General features: G+C 34.0%; 1 protein-coding gene and 1 long non-coding RNA gene across 2 annotated transcripts; one reads left to right on the forward strand and one right to left on the reverse strand.

The window, feature by feature from the left end:
• Positions 1–1,259: 1,259 nt before the first annotated feature.
• On the reverse strand, positions 1,260–23,888 carry LOC111435453 (natterin-1-like). The gene is made up of 2 exons (XM_023072827.1): positions 23,019–23,888; positions 1,260–1,412 (listed from the first exon to the last, which is right to left on the reverse strand). The coding sequence occupies exons 1-2, from the start codon at positions 23,829–23,831 to the stop codon at positions 1,362–1,364; spliced, it is 864 nt and encodes a 287-aa protein (XP_022928595.1). The 5' UTR covers positions 23,832–23,888; the 3' UTR covers positions 1,260–1,361.
• LOC111435454 lies at positions 1,719–12,202 on the forward strand. The gene is made up of 4 exons (XR_002709075.1): positions 1,719–1,797; positions 3,066–3,068; positions 10,085–10,087; positions 12,189–12,202. It is a non-coding gene; the product is annotated as an uncharacterized LOC111435454 (long non-coding RNA).
• Positions 23,889–24,305: the final 417 nt, after the last annotated feature.

The following is a 24,305-nucleotide window of genomic DNA, read 5'->3' on the forward strand; positions in this document are numbered from 1 at the left end:
GCATGTAATGACGTCTATAATCTAGGTTAGAAAATTTAGGATCATTACATTGATTATCTTTGGACTAAGGACGGTTTAAAACTCTACAACTTTGATGAAAGAACTAAGTTGATTCAAGTTATGCATGGAAAGTTATGAAAAAAAAAACAAAATTGGAAAAGAATCGTAAATTGATCTATATAGAGAAATCAAACGCATCAAACAGTCACCAATAGAGTGCAGGAGATTGCGGTTACACCACATGTTGAGGGGAGGGTGAAACATCGCTTTCTATGTCTAACGACGACACACATTTTGCGATTCAAACCAACTCGAAGCCATATCTGACTAGTCGATTCAACATGCCAACGAGAACACGCCACATGTCATTACGAGAATAATAATAAAAATTCTTAAGCTTTCGAGAATTGAACGCATGTCTGAGGATTTAAACCATCCAATTAGCGCGTGTCATGTGTTGCATAGCCGGCACAACTCTCCTACCTTAGTTGAGTGGTTCTTGCCCGTGGTGAACTCATATTCATGTGTAATTAAGATTTTTTACCCACTAAAAAATTATTATTAATTAGTCCATAAAAATAAGGGTCCATGGACTGTCCACCAATTTTGTCCCATATGTCATGGACACATCTTTTGGTAATTATTTATCCATGGCAGAATGTCCCATGGATATAGACCGAATGTCTCATATAAAATTGATTATTTGAAATGTAGGTAAATAATTTTTGTCTGATTTTTTTTTAAAAAAATTTATCGATTATGGGTATTTTTGAATTGTGGTAGGTTCCGTCCATATACTAACAATAAAAGTATTTTTTAATTTCTTTTAAAAAAAATCTAAAGATATTTTTTAAGATTTTAAAAAAGTTTGAAGAGTATTAATAAAAATTAGAAAGTTTTAAGGATATTTTTAAAGATTTTTTAAAAAATAAAATGTATTAATAAAAAAATTTAATGAAATATATATATATTTTTTAAAATAAGAAAATAGAAATTCTATTTTGAGATTGGAGAGACATCAGTTGAGAAAAAAAAAAAATCTGATAATTATTTTATTTTTTGAAGTTTAAGTTTGTAACCACGGACTACTTCGATAGTTCTACTTGGTTGGATTTTTTTATTTTTTATTTTTATTTATTTATTATTATTTTTTTAAAGAATGGGCATACAATTAAAATGTGCTTTTAGGAAATTTCTTATACAAAACATATAACGATAAAAGATCATATTTGGATTCCACCAACCTTATTTATATGGTTCATAACCTTATTTAAAGTCAACCTCTTAGATTATAATTAAGAGAGAATGATTCGTGTCAACCCAAATACTTATACCCGTGCAAAGCAAACACCTTACAGCAGCTATTGCTTAGTCTCATATTTGAAGTTGTAGCAATTGACGGCAGTATAAATTTCATCATCGTAATAATTAGTCACTTGGTCCCCATTCATAAGAGTGTCACGTTGAGCATACGAATATGGGACATCGCAATAACCTTTTGTTGTGAGTAGACTCACTCTCACCCTAGACATGGGTGGCACAATTACTTTGTACACGGTCTCTATTTCAGATGATTTTGATTGAGTTTCTCCCCATGTATATCCACCAGAAAACTCAGCAGACATTTCAATTTTTCCCTCAGCAATCAGTGGAATACCTGTTTGAATTGTTGTCTTTACACCGAGTTTAGCAGAAACAGTGGAAGACTATGTATTATTCTAAAAAATCGTGTAATGGAGCTTGATATCTATAGTGTTTTCTTTATTGGAACTATTACTAGCATCTCCATTGGCCATGGTGATGACATGTTGGCCATAAATTCGTGCATCCAAAAGATGACATGGATGACATATGACATTATAGATGCTTCTCGAAAAAACCAACTCTTGTATCTCCAAACGTGCTTCTTTAGTGATGGTGGGGACACCAGCATTAAGACAACTTGTCTTACCCTCCGTTGTGAGCCTCTTGTAAAAATGATTGTTACCTAAATTACGAAGCGCCACAACATTGTTATCAACTTTCACGGGCCAAAATAATGTGTCTTTGTTATTTGCAGTTTTGTCATTTGAGTCTGCCTAAATCCAATTTGGACTTCGTCTCCAGAATTTTCCAAAATGGTTTGACTTAATGCGAACATTTCCATCATTTGTTGTTGAAACTTCATTTCCCACGGTTGGGTCTCCAATGTCATTAGCAGAAAATTGGAGATATGGAAGGCCTTAAAACCAGCATGCTTGAAGACAACTTCCATTGTCACCATGCTTGAAGACAACTTCCATTGTCACCTTTAAATGCAACGTATTTGGGTAAAACATAGAATGATTCTCAATCTATAGCAGTATGAAGATCGCAAAGGTTGGCGTCTGGAGTTGAATATCCCATATACAAGCACCGGTCTCAAGTTAAGCCATCCCTCCAACTACATGTATTGTAGCCAAAGTAGACATGCTTAATTCGATAGGATAGACATGCTTAATTCGATAGGCTTGATGATCCGAATCAAAGATGGGTTCAAACAACGTACACGCCCAGTTGGATTGATCTTCATTTGGTTCATCAGCTACTGCAACCACATATCGAGTATTGATTGAAGGACAAACCCAATATTTGTTGTTATAACAACATCTTATATTCACATAGCCCTTGCCAACTTTAGCAGGCTCCACTTCCTACTTTGTGTGAGGGGTCACCACATTATGTGCATCCTACTTGATGTATCCATGAATTTGAACATCTTCCTTTACGTACTTCAAATACAAGTCATCTGCCTTGGATTTGAAAGCCGCGTACCTTGGGAGCACCATTTTCTCCTTTCTTTTGTTTTTCTTAGCGAGTTTTCACTCTTGGTGGGTGTGCTTTAAAATTAAAACGAGAATGACTATTTATAGATAAACTTTAGAATTGATATCAATGAATCAAAGTGGAGAACTATATAATAATATGATTGAAAGACGACATTAAATGAAGTAGTTAGGAAGATAAAATTAATACTTAGAAATGGCAGCTAGAATTAGACTTTCGGGTAAAAACTATCACATCAATATCAAAATTAATTTATCGAGTACGTGATTATGATTAAATTGGCTAAGATACTAAACAAATCAATACGACCTCATTTTGGGTTTTTTTTAGATAGAATAATGTTTTCCTTGTGTTTATATTTTTTCTAAGAGATCTTTTGTTCTAAAAAGGATGAGAAAAAGTAATATTTCACAAGAATGAATACTATAAGAGGAAGGAAATAAGAAAAAATGTAACTAATACATATGAAGAGATTAATTTTGAGCGTTGATAATGCAATGGTACACTATGATGTTTTAACGTAAGTAGACACATAACTACTATTAATGTATCAAACTTTAACCTTAAGAATTTATTATCGAAAATAATAATTGGGACACGTATACTTTTCATTCTAAGAATATATTAACTTTTACCTTAATAATTAAATATAGCTATTAGTAGGAGTCGTTAATGTACGTTATGGTGTGTCCAGCTCAGTCCGTAGGAGTTATTAATGCATTCACATCGAATCAAATTTAGATTATCCTTTCACATTTTGAAACTTCTAATATTTAAATTTAAACCAAATTGATATGGGTTCACACTTTTGAGTCATTTTTTTAAAAAAAAAATCCAAACTCGAGTTAGGTGAGAATGATGGTCATGTGTGTAAATGTAATTAAATTAATTACAATAAATATATGTAAGGTCTATTGTAACACCGAAAGTAAAGTTAAAAGTAATACAAAGGATTCAAGAAAAAAATCAAGACATTCCATCCAGAACACAGGTTTTAAGCAAATCATTTCAATACCCTAATAAATAATCTTTAAGGCCTTATGGGAAAGGATAAAATAACCAAATTATCCTTTAACTTCGAAATAATTACGAAAATGCCACGGATCAGAAAATCATATACGGGGAGTGAGAAGTGATAAAAAAAATCCCTCGGATCTTTAAATCAAACGGTTGGATCTTCACAAAATTTGAGTATGTTCTAGAGAAGGCACAACTCATCACATCCAACGACAAAATTTCAAATTGGAGGTCGGTTGCTTGCTGATCGAAAAAGATATTTTTGATGATAAATTTAGAAAACTCAATCTTCAAATCACGACCATTCTAGAGGTTTCAACATTGATTTAAGCTTCTCTTATAAAGTCTGAAGTTGGGGTATGCATAGGAACAAGAATCGAGCAAGGTCGAGCTCTCACTTGTGAGTTATAACCATTTAGTTTTTGGGTTTCCTACTCTTGGATTTCTTCCAAATTCCAAGAGCAATTTTCCACCATTTCCTTTCAAACTTGTTCCTATAGCTTCTACATAAGATTACCCACGCGTTTTATGAAGGGATCGAGTGTTGGAAGAGCTAAGAACTCACTCCCTCAACCGTTGCCGCCATTGAAGAAGTTCAAAGTAGTCTTGTAAATCGAATCCGAGCCTACACACTATTTATCAAGCAAGGCAAATCCCATCCAATTTTTGCATCTTCAAGGAGTATTTACATAGAAGACCACGAAGAGAATTAATCCCAAGAACATGCTCAATTGGAGAAAATCAATTTCAGGCTTAATTTTGGGATAAATATCAAATTCCTGTCCACGGTTCACTTTTCTTAAAATTAAGCATTCCTATAACTCGTGAGAATTGAAATCAGCAACTTTAATGAAGAATCAAGAGCTAAAACATCTTACACCAAGCTACCCAAGAGATCGATCCTCTACATTTTTGTTCGAGTTAAGGTATTCAACTAAGCCATTTAAATTTCTTAGAAAGATTTTTAAGGATCGAACGCCTTTCGACAAGGTTTGAAAATGAAATAATAAGCATAAAATTGTTGAAATTTTAACTCCTTACGGAAAAGGAACTTAAAATAGGTTCAAGAAAGGAAAAATGGCATAAAGCATAAGAGACTTTTTAAAAAATTTGTATTTTTTAAATAAAATATTGAAAAATTGGAAAATTTTCAAAATACCTCTCAAAATTTATGGAAATTCAACGGTCTGCATCACGGAAAATTTTAATCACAAGGCTTTGATACAAGGGGCTAGAGATCCAATGGTCAGAATTCAAAGGTAAAGTTAGCAAGCAGCTAATGGAGAGGATTTGACTAGCTTCAAGGATTAAACAGTGACTTCAACTTAAGCTACCCAGATAAGTGGTTTCACTACTAGTTAGATTAAATGAATTGTTTGAAGTATGATCCGCGCATGTCCTATGACCCTTGTATGTGTCGTATCTTGTGATTGATATGTTTGCTTGCTATGATATGATGCATTGTTACTATGAGATATGTCATAATATGAAACACCATGTTGATACGTTATGTCATTGATGAATGTGAAATTATATGTTCACATATATCAGGATACTTTTCCGTTATGATTAGTATAGATGCATATACTACAACAATACGATAGAGTATCATGTACACCATTCCAAAAAAAGCTCAATTATAAATATTTTTGTGTATTTCATCTTTTCTTTTAATTCGTCCTTCACCTAATTAAGACTTTATACACGATGGTATTTTAATATCACTAAATGCATAATTACTTTCAAAATTTTATGTTAAAATTTTATTATCATAAATAAAAATGGGGATAGGTGTACCTTTTACAAAAAGAATTTGTTAACGTTTCTAACTTTTAACCTTAATAATTAAATATAATTCAATATAGCTTTTTAAATAAGACATTATTAACCTCAAAATTGAGGATAAGAAAATAAAATAGCAACTTTGAAATACTACCAAAATTAAAACCTAGAAGTTCTACTTAATAGTTCTTTTCCCACTAAGTTATGTACGTTGTGTGATGTCCTATTATGTATTATGTCATAGTATGTATGATATGAGATGCTATGTATGTTATGCTATGGCATGTAATGTGAAACCGTGTTATAGATTATGCAAAATGATGCAAAATGAAAGTTATGATGAATGACTATGCATACATGACTCATATGTATAATATGACATGAATGAAAAGAAGAATTAAATGATTCTTATTGTATGCTATAATTTTAAGCCATAGAAGCCTCATACATTTATGTATGTCATGTGCATCGTGATACTTTCTCGTTATGCTATGTTAGTATGGACGTTACATTCGATATTTATGTTCGCCAAGATATCACTTTAGAATCATGAGCAGCAATAAAAAGTATAGACTAGTGTGCACCCAAAGTATGAATTAATGAAAGAGTTAGTCCTAAACATCCTAAAAAAGATAGTTGTGAACCAAATCATCAAGATGCCCATAAGAACCAAGTATACCATCACAGTATCCAAGAATGATAAAGGTAGCTTTCTATGGCATTAGCAATATGTACGGTGTCTCTGGGAAATTAGTTGTTTAATGATGTCATCAGAGTCTTTGCTTCCCTTTCCACTCCGATATCCATACCGTCAAGTTTTTACTCTCGTACCCATACCGTCAAGCTAGACACAGGTTGGTTGGGATAATGTGATAGCTACACCAACCTTGTGAAAGAGCAAGAGTAATAATCTCATCCTAAGAGGCGGCGTGGATACTTATTAGGTTAAAGATGTGATAAGAGCCTACAAGTAGATTTCTTACTAAGTACTTTAATATTTAGCGCTTTCCACTTTTCTTTTCTAGGTATTCACAGGTTACCAATCAAGGTGGGAAGCGTTCGAGAGCTATGTAGTCATAGAGGGAATCGTTTCGAAGCGTCAATATGTTTCTATGTTTAGAGTCATTTATAATTCGTTTTGTAAATGTATCACAAACCCATCTTTTCTTAATCGTTCCTTCATCTAATTAAGACTTTTTACATTTTGGTGTTTTAATGTCATAAAATGCATATCTACTTTCACAAAAAAATATTTATTAATGTTTCAAATTTTTATCTTAAGAATTTATTATCGAAAATAAAAATTAGAATACGTGTATTTTAACACTAAGAATGTATTAACTTTTACCTCGAAATTTAGAAAAAGACACGAGGTATTGAGAACAATTTTCTATTAATTGTGAACAACTTGACAAAATGAAATGGGCACAACAATATGTCCATTCACATTTTCACCCTTCTCCATTAGTAGGACTTGCTAATACATTCATTAATTCAAATTTAGATTATCCTTTCACACAATATAAAATCATAATAGTTGCTCAACGTGCACCTATAATTTTTTTTAAGAAAATAAAATAACAAAAAAGAAATACAATCAATTTTGAGGCTTCTCTTTCATGTTGTGAGGTTTTGAGATAGTTGGGAATAGAAATTAAAACCTAGAAATGCCAATCAAAACAATAGTGCTACCTAATAGTTCTTTTTATTATCTATGTTTTTTAAGATGTTTCAAATCCAAGTATGGTTTAGGTAACTCAAGTATGTTTCAGATGTCCATAAGATGTTTAAAGTATGGAGGAAAATAAATTAAGAGACTCGAGCAAGGATAAAGGCCTAAATAAGGATTCAAGACCTTTGAAAAACGTTCTATGCATGACTTTGAAAAACCTTCGAAAACGTCAGCATAAAGGGAAAAAAGATAAATTTTCCAATTTTTAGTTCTTTATGAAAAAGAAATTTAAAGGTATTCAAGAAGGAAAAAATGACTAAATGATAATGAAAAAAATTTGAATCTTTTCAAAAAAAAATAGTAATAATAATAATAATAAAATATTCTAAAAATGGCCAATTACCAAAATATTATTGAAGTATTAAATATATAAAATGCCATTAGTGTGAAAACTTTAGATGGAATACGCGAATGCCTACACAAACTCTCCACCATCTCTCCATCTAACCATTACCAAATCTTGGTAGGATACACCTCATCATATCCAACGGTTGGAATTTGTTGGAACTTAAAGTTAATATTGTTGTGCACCAAAAACCGAACAAACGTACTCACAACACCAAAGTTACTCAAGACATACAATGTGACACCCAAAACTTGATGATTTCAACAAGAGAAAGAATGGCATTATATAGCCTTTGCTAAACCTAAAGCTAAACTAAAAAGCCTAAAGTTATTAGCAAGACCTTGAGAATAGGTCCTGGTCCTAAAGAATAAGACTTATGACAGTGTTCAACAATCTCCACCTTGTCATAAGATCTCCAAGTTGATAGTTGATTTGGTTGCTACCACGTCAACACACTACTCCTTCCTTACGACGTTGATGAAATCCAAACAATGCGAGAACTTTTCACGAGCGATCACCTTTGTCAACATATCAGCAGGGTTATCAGCAGTTCCAATTTTTAATAAACGAATATCCCCTTTGCTAATAATTTCTCGAATAAAGTGAAAACGGACATCAATATGTTTTGTACGAGCATGATGGACTTGATTTTTTGACAAGCAAATAGCGCTCTGGCTATCACAAAACACATCTATATGTTCCTGCAAAATACCCAAGTCATTGATCAAACCATGCATCCAAATAGCTTCTTTAAAACCTTCCGTTACTGTCATATACTCTACTTCCGTGGTAGACAATGCAACAGTAAACTGCAATGTTGAACGCCAACAAACAGGTCCACCAGCCATAGTAAATAAATAACCCGTAGTAGATCGTCGTTTATCCAAATCTCCAGTATAATCAGAATCCACATAACCAGGTACATGATTGTCAAGATTAAACATTTCTTGTTTTTGAAACTTAATACCAACATCAATAGTGCCAAGAATGTACATAAGAATCCATTTGACAGCCTGCCAATGCTTTTTACCAAGATTATGCATATAACGACTCACCATGCTTACTGCGTGTGAAGGATCAGGTCGAGTACACACCATAGCATACATCAACACACCAACAGCATTTGTATAAGGAATATTCTCCATATACCTTTTGTCATTGTCAGAACTTGGACACATGGAAGCACTAAGCTTGAAATCAGGAGCAAGTGGAGTACTAACGGGTTTGGTTGAATCATTCAAACTAAATCTTGTCAATACCTTGCATAGATATGGAGACTGAGTCAACCAGACTATACCTTTTTTCCGATCTCCCTCTATCTCCATTCCAAGTATTTTCTCTACATTGCCTAAGTCTTTCATTTCAAATGTTTTAAAAGCTGATCTTTGAGCTTATCAATCTCCACCTCTCTTTGAAGCAATTAACATATCATCAACATATAAGAGCAAATAGATAAACGATCCATCATCGAAACGCCGATAATATACACAATGGTCAAATTGACTATGAGTATACATATGCTCTACCATGAAATGATCAAACCTTTTATACCATTGGCGAGGGGATTGCTTCAGCCCATACAAAGATTTCTCCAATCTGCATACTAGATGTTGTTGTCCAACTACTCGGAAACCAACCGGTTGCGCCATATATATTTCTTCTTCCAAATCTCCATGCAAAAAAGCAGTTTTTACATCGAGTTGTGCAAGTTCAAGATTAAATTGAGCAACCAAAGCAAACAAAATTCGAATGGAAGAATGTTTTACCGTAGGTGAGAAAATTTCATTGTAATAAATACCTTCCTTTTGTGCGTAGCCTTTAGCCACAAGTCGAGCCTTATAATGTATACCAGAAGAGTCTTTCTTTTTTACAAAAACCCATTTACAACCAATTTCCTTCTTACCTTTTGGAAGTTGTACCAAATCCCAAGTTTGATTTATCTCCAATGATGCTATCTCTAAATAGCATCTTTGTAACTGTTAGGAACTCCATCAATCAAAGAGAAAGCATATGCTATCGTATCATCAAACCTTGCAGGTTTTCGAATTACCTTTTGTGGTCTATTCTTGGCGATAGACTCAGGTTCCTCCCCTCTTTCATTGACAAGGCTTTGCTCCTCAAGGCTTTGCTCTTTCTGTTCTAAGACATCAAAGTTATTATTTACCTGATCAATAGGTTCTTCAGTAGAAGCAACCACATCAGGAGAGAACACCACCTACTCCACCTGCTTCAATGCCTCGTCATTATTTTCAATTTTCTGCAAAAACATTTCAGACTCATCGAATGTCACATGTCGACTATTAACAATCTTACTCGTTTCTTGAGACCATAACCTATAGTCCTTCACACCTTTGCTAAAGCCCATAAACTTGACTTTTTTTGCTTTAGGATCCAGCTTTGAGTCTGTCACATGATAATAAGCAGGACACCAAAACACATGCAATTTATTATAATCACTAACAGGACTACCTGACCATACCTCAAGCGGAGTTCTTCCACCGTTTCCAGAAACAGGTAAACGATTCACCAAGTGAACTGCATAACTGCTCAACCCAAAATGCCTTACTCAATCCTGCTTGAGACAATATGCATCGAACCTTCTCTATTAATGTCTAGTTCATTTTCTCAGTAACTCCATTTTGTTGTGGCTTACTAAGAACAGTGAAGTGTCGAACGATCCCTTCATCTTGGCATACTTTAAGAAATGGATTAGAAGTATATTCTCCCCCGTTGTCTGATCTCAGCTTTTTGATTTTCCTGTCCGTCTGATTCTCTACCATTTTCTTCCACTCTAGGAAGATTTGGAGAACCTCGTTTTTGTGCCTCATGGGATACATCCAAACTCTCTTCGAGTAGTCATCAATAAAGGTGACAAACCACCTCTTTCCTCCCAATGAGACATTCTTCGTGGGACCCCATGCATCAGTGTGAACATAATCCAAAATGCCCTTTGTTTGGTGTATAGCTGTACCAAACTTCACATTTTTTTGTTTACCAAATATACAATGTTCATAGAAATCAATTTTACTAGTTGTGGCACCCTTAAGGACTCCTTGGTTCACCAATGTCTGAAGCGCCTTCTCACCAGCATGCTCGAGTCGCATGTGCCATAATTTCGATATGTCTGTTCTTTCGAACTTGCCACAGCAGCATGCCCAATTATTGTGGTTCCGTTGAGGTAGTATATGCTACCTCTTCTAGTTCCTGTAATTGCTACCAAAGCAACACGAGCTACTTTCAAATTCTCTCCTTCCAAAATGATGCGATAACCACTCGCATCCAAAACGCCAAGTGAAATCAAAATTTTCTTCAAGTCAGGGACATACCTCACATCTTTGAGTTTTCGTATAACCCCATCAAACATCTTGATTTGTACTGAGCCGATTCCCATCATCTTGCAAGTACTATCATTGCCCATATAGACAACTCCACCATCAAACTTTTTGAAGTCCAAAAACATCTCTCTGTTGGGACACATATAATAGGAGCACCCAGAATCAAGAATCCATTCACTGGTTTGGCTGGCTGATAGGGATATTGTCAAGGCATGTCGTCATCTCTAACCACATTGGACTTTGACACCTTCTCTTTTAAGATCGAACAATCTTTCTTCCAATGGCCTTTTTGTCGACAGTATGCACACTTATTTTTATCAAGTTTTCTCCAATTATCAGATCTACCCCTCGACTTTAATCGTGACTCTCCACATTCGTTCCTTTTCCAAGTAGAAGTCCTTCCATAAGCAGTGAGAATATTTGAGCAAGAGCCTTGATATGTCTCCTTTTCCTTCTTTCGCATCTCATTGTTTATTAAGGCATTTGAAATATCTTCAAAATCAATATTAGTGCTTCCATGTAGTAGGGTCGTTACTAAAAACTAGTAGGATTCCGATAAAGAATTTAATAACAACAATGCCTTGTCCTCGTCATCAATCTTAACATCAAGATGGAGCAAATCAGTGATGATTTTGTTAAAATCATCCAAATGCTCAGCCATTGAGATACCTTCCTTATAGTCAAAACGGAAGAGTTTCTTCTTCAAATAGAGTTTATTTTCCACACTCTTCTTCATATATTTTGCCTCAAGCTTGTCCATAATTCTTTCGCCATGGTAACCTTCATAAATAGATATTTCTAATCCTTGCCAAGACAGGATCGAATAATTCTACAGGCTTGCCAATTCCATTTCGTCCATTCTGCTTCTGTCATGTCTTCAGGCATCTCCTCTTGGAGGGAAACATCGAGGTCTTGCATGACCAGCAAATCGCTAACTTCGCCTTGCCAAACACCAAAATTATTGGTTCCATCAAATTTCTCTACTTCGAGATTGGAACACCACACTCTCGATCCACACCGTGATGATTTTGCCAGCTGCAATAATTAATCTTGATGTAACTAAAAACACAATTCTTGAAAATTGATTTTCAAGAGAATCAGAACGATTGTGAGCACATCTAATGGTCGATGAGGCCAAAACTTTCACAATACCCTCAAATACCACAATAAGGCTTTGATACCACTTGTTGTGCGCCGAAGGCGGAACAAACGTACTCACAACACCCAAGTTACTCCAGACATACAATGTGACACCCAAAACTTGATGATTTCAACAAGAGAAAGACTAAACCTAAAGCTAAACTAACCAGCCTAAAAATATTAGCAAGATAGGTCCTAGTCCTAAAGAATAGGACTTATGACGGTGTTCAACAAATATAAATAAATCCCTAAATCCCTATAGATGAGATAATCTCCCTAGAAAAGCAAGCATAAGACAACCATGTTCAAACTAGGGTGGTTTCAAGTCGACCAAAAGGTATGTAAGCAAAGACAAGGGTCTTAAGCAAGTTATTTTAATACCTTAGCAAGCAATTTTAAGAAATTTAGGCCTTTCGAAGATTGGAATTAGTCAAATTTTCCAATTTTCAAGAAACTTTCATTTTTAATTTCTTATCAAGAAGAAATTTAAAGGTGCTTAAGAAAGAAAAAAAAATTATTTTTTTTTGGATTTTTCATAATAAAATATTCGAAAAATGGTAAATTACCAAAATACCCATTAACTTCGAGATAATTACGAAAATGCCACAAATCAGAAAATCAAATCCTTGGCAATGACCAATGATCAGAAAAGCCTTCGAATCTTCAAATCGAATCATTGGAGTTTCACCAAATTTGAGTATATTCTAGAGGACACACAACTCGCCACATCCAGTGGCTATAATTTAAATTTGAAGTCAGTTGTTCGCTGGTCGAAGAGAATATTAAAAACATAGAAAACATAATATCCAAATTAAGCATCTCCTATAAAGTCTGAAGTTGGAGCATTCATATGGAACAACAATGGAGCAAGGTCATGCTTTCAATCGTGAGTCATAGCCATTTAGTTTTTGGGTTTTTCCTCTTAGATTTCTTCCAAATTCGAGAGCAATTATCTACCATTTTCCTTCAAACTTGTTTCTACCGTTTCTAAACTAGATTATCCACAAGTATTATGAAAGAATCGAGTGTTGAAAGAGCCTAGAACCCATTCCCCCAATCGTTGCCGCCATTAAAAAAAAGAAGTAAAAGCTTGAAAATACAATTCGAGCCTACAAGCCTATTTGTTGAGTGAGACCAATCCCAATCATCTTTTGCACCTTCAAGCAATATTTTCATAGAAGACCACAAAAGGAATTAATCCCAACAATGTGCCCAATTTAAGAAAATCAGTTTTGGGTATAATTTGGGGATAAGTATTGAATTCCTATATACTATCTATTTTTCTGAAAATTGAGCATTCCTTTAGTAACTTTGATGAAGGAATTGAGAGACTTAAGCATAGGTTTTCAAACCGTATCACAGGGAAATCCCTAGATGCGAGTTTAGACTACTTAGCTTGAAACGCATGAAGCCTTGGACGTAGGTTCAAACTGTGTCGCTTGAAACGTATGAAGCCTTGGACATGGGTTGTCAGGTTTATGACTAGTATCGTAAATCTTAGGGGGAGTGTCTTGGAAAACGAACAAAAAACAGGACGAGAACATAGAAAGTAACTAAGAACAGACAAGGATCAAGGACTAGAACATGGATCAAGATCCAAGTTCTAAAAACAAGAACTCATAATCATAGTACTAAGGCCCTTAGATTTCAAACCTCAAAATCCAAGAACCAAGGTCCTTAGGATAGATCATGATAAGAACTCACTAAATCAATAACAAAACTAAAAAGTCTAAATAATTACAACAAAAATTAGAACAAGAAAAGAAAGAGTGTAGTACCCTATCATATCAAAAACGCGATTAAGAGCCTACAAGTAGGCTACTTACTGTATCTTTGTACTCACTCCATGTTTCCCATGTTTGTTAGGTAAATAAAGAGCTGGTCGAGGTCGGGAGCTGACTCTGGAGAAGATGTCATAGATAAGCTTTACCCGTCATCCTCCACCCCCTTTTGTTTTAAATATTTTGTGTCCATTCCTTGTTTTGTGTTTGTTTTAACTTCAATTTATATTTGATATAATATAAATATATTCTAAATTACGTTTTAAATTCTCTTTGTTTTATTTCACAAAAAAAATTTGTCCATCTTTTTAAACCATCTAATCGCGTGCTTTTACATTTTGGAGTCTTTTATGTTTTCTTTTATAATGGTATTCCATGTTTGCAATAACATCCAAATTTTTGCCAACTTCAATTTCCTCCATTAATGCATAACCACTCTTTTGAAAATTAGGGTCAATAGACAAATGATTGTCAACCAAGTTTGTCCCATATGTCATGGACACATTTTTGGTAATTATTTATCCACTATGAAAGAAATTGAGTATTTAGAATGCAGATAAATAATTTTTGTCACATATTAAGGATTTTTGTAACGTTTGATTTTTAGCAAATTATTTATGAAATATTTAAAGTTTTAAATATTTGTACACTTGGATGATAAGGCTGAGCGGAATATATTGCAATGAAAATAAAGACAATAATTTATGGTGACCATAATGATAATGGATAGAACATATAAACGATAAAAGATCATATTTGGGTTCCACCAACCTTATTTGTGATGGTTGATAACCTTATTTAAAGTCAATCTCCTAGATTATGACCAAGAGAGAATGATTGGTCTCAACCCAAATACTTATAACAATGTAAACAAACACCTTAGAGTGGTTCTTGCTTTGTCTCATACTTGAAGTTGTAGCAATTGACGGCTGTATAAATTCCATCGTCGTAATAATTAGTCACTTGGTCCCCATTCATAAGAGTGTCACGTTGAGTATACGAATATGGGACATCGCATTGACCTTTTGTTGTGAGTAGACTCACTCTCACCCTAGACATGGGTGGCACAGTTACTTTGTATACGGTCTCTATCTCAGATGATTTTGATTGAGTTTCTCCCCATGTATATCCACCAGAAAACTCGGCAGACATTTCAATTTTTCCCTCTGCAATCAGTGGAATACCCGTTTGAATTGTTGTCTTTACACCGAGTTTAGCAGAAACAATGGAAGACCATGTATTACTCTCAGAAATCGTGTAACGGAGCTTGATATCTATAGTGTTTTCTTTATTGGAACTATTACTAGCATCTCCATTGGCCATGGTGATGACATGTTGACCGTAAATTCGTGCATCCAAAAGATGAAATATGACATTATAGATGCTTCTCGAAAGAACCAACTCTTGTATCTCCAGACGTGCTTCCTTGGTGATGGTGGGGACACCAGCATTAAGACAACTTGTCTTACCCTCCGTTGTGAGCCTCTTGCAAAAATGATTGTTACCTAAATTACGAAGTGCCACAATGTTGTTATCAACTTTCACGGGCCAAAATAATGTATCTTTGTTATTTTTAGTGGTGTCATTTGAATCTGCCCAAATCCAATTTGGACTCCGTCTCCAGAATTTTTCAAAGTGGTTTGACTTAATGCGAACATTTCCATCATTTGTTGTTGAAACTTCATTTCCTACTCTGGGGTCTCCAATATCATTAGAAGAAAATTGGAGATATGGAAAACCTTCAATCCAGCATGCAAGGTAACATCCATTGTCACCTTTAAATGCAACATATTTGGGTAAAACATAGAATGATTCCCAATCTATAGCAATATGAAGATCGCAGAGGTTGGCGTCTGGAGTTGAATACCCCATATATAAGCACTTGTCCCGAGTCAAGCCATCCCTCCAACTACATGTATTGTAGCCAAGGTAGACATGCTTAATTCTATAGGCTTGATGATCTGGATCAAAGATGGGTTAAAACAACGTACACGCCCAGTTGGATTGATCCTCATTTGGTTCATCAGCTACTGCAACCACATATCGAGTGTTGATTGAAGGACAAACCCAATATTTGTTGTTATAACAACACCTTATATTCACGTAGCCTTTGCCAATTTTAGCAGGCTCCACTTCATACTTTGTGTGAGGGGACAGCACATTATGTGCATCATACTTGATGTATCCATGAATTTGAACATCTTCTTTTACGTACTTCAAATACAAGTCATCTGCCTTGGATTTGAAAGCCACATACCTCGGTAGCACCATTTTCTCCTTTTTCTCAGTTTTTTAGCAAGTTTTCACTCTTGGTGGGTGTGCTTTAAAATTAAAATGAGAAGGGTTATTTATAGATAAATTTGAGAATTTAGATCAATAAATCAAAGTGGAAAACTATATTATTATATGATTGAAAGACACATTAAGATCTAGTTGGGAATATAAAATTTATACCTAAAATGCCAGCTTGAATTAAACTTTAAATTAAAATCAGGTCAAAATTGAATCGACTAAAAAACTAAACAAATCAATACAACCTTATTTTGTGTTTTTTTTTAGAGATGAATGATATTATTGGTGTGTTTATATTCTTTCTAAGAGATCTTTTCTTATAACAAGGGATAGAGAAAAAATAATGCGTAGAATTAACAAGAATGGATACCATAAACAAAAAGAAAGAAGAAAATACGTAGCTAATACTTATTAAGAGATTAATTTGAGAGTTAATAATTCACCGGTTAGAAAATATTTTTGAAATCGTCGATATATTAGAGATGTAATCCCGTGAAAGAAAGCTATATTACAAAAAAAGCTCAATTAAAAATATGGTTGGTGTGTCTCATCTTTTTTTTTTTTAATTCGTCCCGCATCTAATTAAGACTTTGTACATTGTGGTGTTTTAATGTCACAAAATGCATAATATTTCAAACTTTTAGGATAAGAATATATTATCGAAAATAAAAATTGGCACATGTGTACCTTTCACACTAAGAACATTAACCTTAATAATTAAATATAGCTCTCTAAATAAGATATTTGCTAATGCATTCACATTGATTTAACTGGATTCAAATTTAGATTATCCTTTCACATTTGAAACTTCTACCATTTACATATTCATGTTTATAAATTTAAAGTAAAGTGATGTGTTCACACTTTTGAGTCTTTTTTTTTTTTTTTTTTTTTGCAGAAAAATCCAAACTCGAGTTAGGCGAGCGATTTTTAAGATTAGAAGACCTTTCAAAAAGGTTTGGAAAAAAAGTCATTTTGGAATTTTAAGGAAACTTCTTGGAATTTTAACTCCATATGAAAAAGGAATACCTAGAGTTCAAATATTTTATCTTGAAATTTCAAGAATGGACCAATGAGATAAAATTCAATGTTTAGGAAAATTTAACTGTCTACGTCACAAAATTTTTTAATCACAACCATTATATACGAGGGGCTATAGATTCAATGATAAGAATTCAAAGATAAAATCAGCAAATGGCTAATAGAGAAGATTTTTTCGTCGAATGTTTCAAATACTTAAACTCAAAATTAGCTCGGTTTTAGATATTTCTATTCAGACAATGCTTGAACTATAAACAAAAAAGTGTGGAAGATCATTTAGGACAAGAATAGAAGCTCGAGATGAGTTGAATCAAGCCAATCTAACTTCTGTAATAAGAAGTTGGTCTCCACGAATTAGCCTCAAATCAACTCCTACCACTTATAAATAAGTTCCTTTACAAGTTTCATGCACGATTCAAGAGCGGAAAGTATCATGAACATGTTTCTCCAATTTAAGTTCCATGGTTGAAGAAGGAAGGAATTTTTTAAATTCTAATTAGAAGTTACAAGAAAGTTCATCCCTCCCAAGAATTTTCATTCACTTTCTAGGATGCCAAGAATGAATTCCATGATCACCACAAAGACAAAAGAAGTTAGGATGGAGGGTAATTAAAGGACATCAAAAATGAGTTTAAAAGGGATGAATTATGGAAAAACTCCAAATTCTTCACCCACTGTCCATTAAACACATATTTATAGATACCAACCGTTTCGTGGCAATAAGAAGAAAAGCTTTCGTGAAGAAATTAGAAGCTAGAGAGGGATGTATCGTTCTGTCCTATAAACTTCATAATCAGATAGAAAATGGGTAAAGAACCAAGAGCTTCAAAAAAAAAAAAAAAAGGAGCATCTAAACAAAGTTGTCGTTCAAAAAAGATTTTTTTGGCTTGAGAGGATAAAATGAATAGATTTCGTGATGAAATTTAGGCGAGATAAGGTCTGGATCACGTGAACCAATAAGAAAAGTTTGGGGCATTCTCTTGAGAGTTATGTTTTCCAACGAATTTTTCGGACTTATTTCTTGGGCTACAATCTACGAAAAGGCCTGAAATCAGTCATTACTCCTACCTTGAAACACAATCATAAAACAAAAGTCAACTAAGAACCAAGAATCTCAGAGTTAAGGTCTTAAGAATAGAACCAAGGTTAAGATTTTGGAGTCCAAGACCACGGTCCTTATCCTAGATTATGACATGAACTCATAACACAAGAACATAACCTAAGGGCCTAAGTTCTCAGGCGAATAACAAGAACATGACTAGAAAAGAGTGTGGTATCCTAACATACCTTATCGACACGATTAAAAGCCTACAAATAGGCTACTTACTGAGTCTTTGTACTCATTCAAGTTTCCTCAGGTTTTTTAAGTGACAGAAAGGAGCAGATCGAAGATGGAAGCAAATCTAGAGCCGTGTCATAGAATGCCACTCCATGTTTTAACTATTTGAATATTTTAAGTTGTATTATTTAATAGGCCAAATGTATTCAAACTATCATTTTTTATTCGTAAATAAATTGTATTTATGTTTCGTGTTAAATGCGAAAAATTGTATCATCCTTTCATTTAGTCTTTTATATTTTTTATTATGTTTTACTTAGTTAAGCTCGAGTAAAAAACTTGGGTCGTGACATGGTTGTATTAGAGCAAAGATTCTCTAAGAAAGTACAACTTATTACGACTAATTCAAAGAGGAGAAATTACGGTGCATTACATTTTGTAACTCGTAATCTTTTTGTTCCATTCATAATAAGTAAAAACTCATTGAATTCCCAGCTTGCAATGTATTATCTTCGACAAAAAAAAATAAAAAATTGTTGTAATAAAAATCTTTAATTAACGAACTTTACAGCACTCTTTAGAGCACGATTCGTGACTTGTGAAAACACGGTAAAATTTACCACGAAATAAAAATAAGGTATTTAAAACATAATTTCATACCATATTTACACTATATTAAAGGAGTGTGCATACAAAACATAGTTTTAGTAAATAAATAAAAAATAAGAAACATGCTCAAGAATATTTCAAAATAGAATAAAGTTTGAGGAGGTGTAGCTGATTTATGACTCTCGCTCCAAAATCTGCCTCCATCCACGACTAGCTCCTGAAAAACATAGAGTGAGTACAAAGACTTAGTAAGTAGCCTACTTTTAGGCTTTTAATCGTATCCTTAAGCTGGGTACTATAAATTCTTGAGTGTCTCGGGACGTAGTACACAAACTTAACTTTGCTCATATCACATGGTCAACTTATTAAAAACATTCCCTAAAGTGGCTTTTAGATTACTCCCCATGTAAGACCGCATGGTCTCGTGGTTCTTGTAAACTTGATCATGACATCTTTCTAGTAATACATGATCGAGGGATCTCATCTAGAAGAGGGAAACAAGAGGCCCATTATGGCATCCTACTCATGAAACATGATGTAGGGTGTCACAGTCATGCTTGTCCAAGACAAGTTACCTATAGCTGCATGTCGGATGTTCCCATTATGCTTATCCAAGACGTGTTATCCATGGCTGCCTGCTGGTTTCAACCCCTTTTACTTGTTTGTTCGATTGACCTTTACTATTCTTTTTGTGTCATTATGGGGGTGTAAGACAAGTCACCAAAATCATGTCTACACACGCTAGGGCTAAAATTCTCCAAAATGTACTTGGTAGATGTGACTTGTCAATTCTTTCTACCAATATTATATGCTATCATAGTCATTGTGGTATTTTAATGTCACTAAATGCATAACTACTTTCACCAAAATATTTATTACGAAAGAAAACCAAGATAAGTGTACCTTTCACCTTAACAATTTATTAACTTTTACCTTAATAATTAAATACAGAAATAAATAAGACATTTTTAATTTAGAGAGTGATAATGCATTCACATGAATTCAAATTTAGATTTTCCTTTCCCATTTAAAACTTCTACCAAATATATATTCATCCTTGTCTCCTTTTAAAATTCAAATTAAATTGACGTGGGGTTACACTTTTGAGTTTTATTTTTTATTTTTTATTTTTTTTTTATAGAAAAATCCAAACTCGAGTTAGGTGAATCATTTTTTTTAGAAAAATTCCAAACCCGAGTTAGGTGTGCAATTTTAATTTCTTAGCAAGGTTTTTAAGGTTAGAAGGAAAAAAGTCATTTTTAAAATGTGTACTATGACATGAATGAAAGGAAGAAGGAAATGATTCTTATTGTAGGCTATAATTTTAAGCTATAGATGCCTCATGCATTTATGTATGTCACGTGCATCGTGATCCTCGTCATGCTATATTAGTAAATACACGTACATTCGATATTTATGTTCGTCATGATATCATATGGGTCTTTCCGTTCGTGGTGTCTAGCAACGCGTTTAACCTAACAAGTCATGGTCAAAGGTACGTATACGAGCCCATCTGGTGGGTTCATATGCACATGCATGGGTCGTGTGTGGGAAAGAACTACACATCCAACCCCATGCCCAGACTAAAATGATAATGTAAGATAATGTAAGATTATAATTATTTTTAGTTGTATTAAAGATAATGTAAGATTCCAAGTAAATTTAGGCAACTCAAGTTCGTTTAAGGTGCCCACGAGACGTTTAAATTATAGAAGAAAAAGAATTAAAAGACTCGAGCTATGACAAGGGGCCTAAGTAAGCAATCTCAATACCCTCCTCAGGAATTATAAGAATTGAAGACCTTTGAAAAAGTTTCTATGCATAAAGGGCAAAAAGATAATTTTTCTAAATTTTTAAACAATTAGGTTTTTAAACAAGGAAAAAATGACCTAAAAAAAAACAAATTAAATGATATTTTAAAAAATTTTAATCTTTTCACAAAAAATAATAATAAAATATTCTAAAAATGGAGAATTACCAAAATACTCGTGAGTTTAAAATATTTATAAACTAAAGTGGTCGGCACCCGTAACTTATGCTCAAACCTCTGGCCCCAATTTGAGAAGAAAGTTTTAGAAAGCGGGGGCAAAAAGAATTTGAAAGAGAGTTTGAAAGAAACGTTGAGTGAGATTTAAAACGTGTTATATGGCATACAAGAAAAGAACAACAACAACGACTTTATAGTTTTTCGGATAGAGAGAATTTGACAACTAGTCACATCTCCCTATAGTATATTCTGGGACATTTCATGTCAAATAAGGGTAGACATGATTTTGCGGAGATGTCATACTCTTAGAAGAAACAAGAAGGAAATTATACAACATGAAAGCAGTAAAGGAAAGATATAAGGTGATACGAGGTAAGGGTTTCGGCATGCAACGGACATGCAGCCATGGGCAACACATCTTGGAAAAGCATGACCATGACACTTGACATGTTCCATGTTCCAATCGTCGGTACCCATCATCGACGTCAAGTATGTCATACATAAGATAAGAAAAGAGAAATTTTAATGATATTTATTGTGGTCAACTTTTAAGTATTAATGTCATGTAGAATGAAAAATTGATGAGCTATAATTATATAACTTATTGCATCATGATTTAGTTTCGCTATTATATGTTTGCTATGTTGTATGATTTTGATAATGTGTAATATGATATGGTTATGTTAGTAAGTGATAGACTTAAATAGAATTATCTTAGTTTTTAGAACTATTCACCCAGAGGACGTGGAAGAGGAAGACGAGAAAGGGGACAACCCCCTATTAGAGGTAGGGGAAGAGGAGAGGCTAAAGAGAGCCCACCTCAAGAAGGTTCAGTAACTAAGACAGAAACAATTGCGCCTCCTCAAGCTGGACTGCTCCAAGTTGCACCACCTCCTACAGAACCAACGGCTAGAATACATCCCACTACTAGTCTGAGAACGCGCATGTTGATCCAACAGTACTAACGATGACACACATGTTGATCAAGCATGCCAATGAGAACACGCTACATGTCGTTATGAGAATAATCGTAAAAGTTCTTATGCTTCCAAGAATTAAACGCACATTGTAGGATTCGAACCATCCGACTAGCATGTGCCATGTGTCACACAGTTAGTGCGACTCTCTTACCTTAGCTGATTGGTCCTTGCACGTGGTAAACTCATATTCACGTGTAATTAAGAATTTTTACACTAAGGTGTTTTAACGTAAATAAATGCATATCTATTTTCACCAAAAGATTTATTATTGTTTCGAACTTGTACCCATGAATTCATTATGAGAAATAAAAATAGGGCACGTCTACTTTCCACGCTAGGAAATTATAATTAAATATAAAAAAAAATTCTAAAATTAGTCCAATAAAAATGTGATGAAAATTGTAAATCTAGTAAAGACATGGAGTGTCCATTAATGCATAACCACTCTTTTTAAAATGAGGTGTCAACCAATTTTGTCTCATATGTTATGAAAGTTTTTATTATTTTTGTAGTTCTATCTAAAGTTTGAAATTTGATTTTATTTTATAAAAATTCTTATGAGACTATTTTATAGGTTCGAATTTATTGCATTTGAAACGTTTGATTTTTAACAAATTATTTATGAAATATTTAAAATTTTAAGTATTTAGCTTTAGGAGGAAAGGTTGAGAGGAAATTTCTTATACCATACCTATATTGCAATGAAAAAAAGATAGTAATTTTTTTGTCACTATTGTGACAATAGAGAACACATAAAAGGACAAAAGATCATATTTGGGTTCCACCAATCTTATTTATGATGGTTGATAACCTTATTTAAAGCCAACCTCCTAGATAATAACTAAGAGAGAATGATTGGTGTCAACCCAAAGCAATTGACGGCAGTATAAATTCCATCATCGTAATAATTAGTCACTTGGTCCCCATTCATAAGAGTGTCACGTTGAGTATACGAATATGGGACATCGCATTGACCTTTTGTTGCGAGTAGACTCACTCTCACCCTAGACATGGGTGGCACAGTTACCGTGTAAACAGTCTCTATCTCAGATGATTTTGATTTAGTTTCTCTCCATGTATATTCACCAGAAAACTCCGCAGACATTTCAATTTTTCTCTCTGCAATTAGTGGAATACCCGTTTGAACTGTTGTCTGTACACAGAGTTTAGCAGAAACAGTGGAAGACCATCTATTACTCTCAAAAATCGTGTAACAAAGCTTCATATCTATAGTGTTTTCTTTACTGGAATTATTGCTAGCATCTCCATTGGCCATGGTGATGACATGTTGTCCATAAATTCGTGCATTCAAAAGATGAAATATGACATTATAGATGCTTCTGGAAAGAACCAACTCTTGTATCTCCAAGCGTGCTTCCTTAGTGATGGTGGGGACACCAGCATTAAGACAATTTGTCTTACCCTCTGTTGTGAGCCTCTTACAAAAATAATTGTTACCCAAATTACGAAGCGCCACAAACTTGTTATCAACTTTTACAGGCCAAAATAATGTATCTTTGTTATTTCCAGTGGTGTCATTTAAATCTGCCCAAATCCAATTTGGACTCCGTCTCCATAATTTTCCAAAGTGATTAGACTTAATACGAACATTTCCATCATTTGTTGTTGAAACTTCATTTCCCACTTTTGGGTCTCCAATATCATTAGCGAGAATTGGAGATATGGAAGGCCTTGAAACCAACATGCCTGAATGTAACTTCCATTGTCACCTTTAAATGCAACATATTTGGGTAAAACGTATCATGATTCCCAATCAAGGGCAATATGAAGATCGCAAAGGTTGGCGTCTAGAGTTGAATAACCCATATACAAGCACCTATCCCGAGCTAACCACCCCTCCAACTACACGTATTGTAGCCAAAGTAGACATGCTTAATTCGATAGGCTTGATGATACGGAGCAAAGACAGGTTCAAATAGCGTACACGCCCAATTGAATTTATTTCGTATGTCATGATTGAATTGACTATGACACTAAACAAATCAATACAACCTCATTTTGAATTTTTTAGAGAGAATAATGTTTTTCTTGTATTTATATTCTCTCTTTCGTTCTAAAAACTATGAGAAAAAGTAATGGGTAGAATTCACATGAATGGATATGCTAAGAGGAAAGAAAGAAGAACAAACGGAACTAATACATATCAAGAGGTTAATTT

The sequence above is a fragment of the Cucurbita moschata genome, unplaced genomic scaffold (assembly GCF_002738365.1).
Source record: "Cucurbita moschata cultivar Rifu unplaced genomic scaffold, Cmos_1.0 Cmo_Scf00049, whole genome shotgun sequence".
NCBI classification, from domain to species: Eukaryota; Viridiplantae; Streptophyta; class Magnoliopsida; order Cucurbitales; family Cucurbitaceae; genus Cucurbita; species Cucurbita moschata.

Coding starts and splice junctions, on each gene's coding strand:
- LOC111435453 (XM_023072827.1), bottom strand. CDS start 23,831: ATGTTGGTTTCAAGGCCTTCCATATCTCCAATTCTCGCTAATGATATT. Junction 1,413..23,018: donor CTAATTATTACGATGATGGA/ATTTATACTGCC, acceptor TACGATGATGAA/ATTTATACTGCCGTCAATTG.